General features: G+C 43.3%; 1 protein-coding gene across 1 annotated transcript; it reads left to right on the top strand.

The window, feature by feature from the left end:
• Positions 1–402: 402 nt before the first annotated feature.
• On the top strand, positions 403–1,177 carry LOC110030370. Its single transcript, XM_020733045.1, has 2 exons — positions 403–557; positions 787–1,177. The coding sequence occupies exons 1-2, from the start codon at positions 403–405 to the stop codon at positions 1,175–1,177; spliced, it is 546 nt and encodes a 181-aa protein (XP_020588704.1).
• The last annotated feature ends 230 nt before the right edge of the window (positions 1,178–1,407 follow it).

Raw genomic sequence — 1,407 nt, 5'->3', positions numbered from 1 at the left:
CCTATTTTATATTGTTTACTTTATCTCCAAAACGATTAATATAAATTGATTAATTGGCGATATTATGAGTTATATCATTCATTTCCTATTATTTAGTTTCATTGTTTTTTTCTATTCGGAGATTCATGTAAATGCTATTTATATATTCTTTTCAAATCAATAAAAAAATATTTTGCATTACTCTGAATTTCAATATCTTATCAAGAGTTAAATTCTCTGCCCTAGTCGTCGATTCTCCCTCTAGAGCCGCCGAACTCCCTTAATGTCATCTTCCCTGTAGGAAGGAGGGACGCTTTCTCTCCTCAATCCTCCTTGTTGTCCTCCTGGATCACTTTCCTAGTTACCCGCTTACTAGGCTTAGGGTTTAGTGTTGGGGATTTTCCGGTGGTCGCGTCCATAGCAATGGCATCGGCTGCTTCTACTAGGCCAAACTTGTCGGCAGTAGAGGCAGGCTTCACAAAGCTGGAGCGGCAAAGGGAGCTGATCTCCAATTGCACTGCTCTCTGGAAGGAGCTCTCCGAACATTACTCTTCTTTTGAGCGAAGCCTCAAGCTCAGGTCCGAGTCAATTTTCTCTAAGCACTGCTCCCTTCTATGCCTCTGGCAATATCAAGTTCATGTCATGGATTGCCATCACGAGCGCGGCTTGAGCTAAGAGCAAGAGCTCGATTCCTTCTACCGTCACGTCGTTGAGTTTTTCGCCAGCCTTTCCTCTTTTAGAGGAGACGAGCTGCTCTCGCTTGCTTGGATCCATAAGCTACTCCATTCATTCCTCCTTTGCCAAAAGGAATTCTGTTTCATTTTCTTCAATAATCGAACGATCTCTCCCGTCCTCCATTCTTATCTATGAGTTCAAAGTTCACGTCGTCAAGGCGCTTGATGTCTACAACGCCATACATGACGGGATCAAACGGGTGAGACAGTGGCAGAAGCACAACGAGATTGTTCTCATTTTTTTAGATACGTGCAACAAACCCATTAGTGAGGGCCAGCGCTACTGCGCTAAGAAGGCTCTAGCAGGTCTCATAGTGCTTATGCTTGATAAAAAAGACGTGGTGTCCATTCTTGTGCAGCGAAATCATTCATTTGGCCACAATAGCCTGAGTTCTGGCAAAGATCACCACCATACCGGTGGCTACTTCTGGTCCTTGTCTTGGAGTGTTTTCAAATCATGGTGATTACACGACAACTGCAAGCTATAGGAAGCAGCATATATGCTCCACGTGGCAATGAGATTACGGCCACCAGTGGAGTTTGAACCCCATCTTCACCATGAACTCGATTTTTCATTTTGTCATGTGGGCTCTAGTCGCTGTCATAACTTGACAATATGGTGGGCTCAAGTCATTTTTTAATTCCCAAGAGTTTTTTTCTTGAAGGGTTTGATTTTGTGGCTACATGATGAAAT

Source organism: Phalaenopsis equestris, unplaced genomic scaffold (genome assembly GCF_001263595.1).
Source record: "Phalaenopsis equestris unplaced genomic scaffold, ASM126359v1 Scaffold000708, whole genome shotgun sequence".
NCBI lineage: Eukaryota > Viridiplantae > Streptophyta > Magnoliopsida > Asparagales > Orchidaceae > Phalaenopsis > Phalaenopsis equestris.
Note: the sequence above shows the minus strand (reverse complement) of the source record. Positions and strands in the feature narration are given on the sequence as shown.

What these genes read in the sequence shown, in the direction of transcription:
- LOC110030370 (XM_020733045.1), top strand. Translation starts at nt 403, where the DNA reads ATGGCATCGGCTGCTTCTACTAGGCCAAACTTGTCGGCAGTAGAGGCA. An exon ending in GAGCGAAGCCTCAAGCTCAG is followed by an intron (nt 558 to 786) that starts GTCCGAGTCAAT and finishes CTTTGCCAAAAG; the next exon opens with GAATTCTGTTTCATTTTCTT.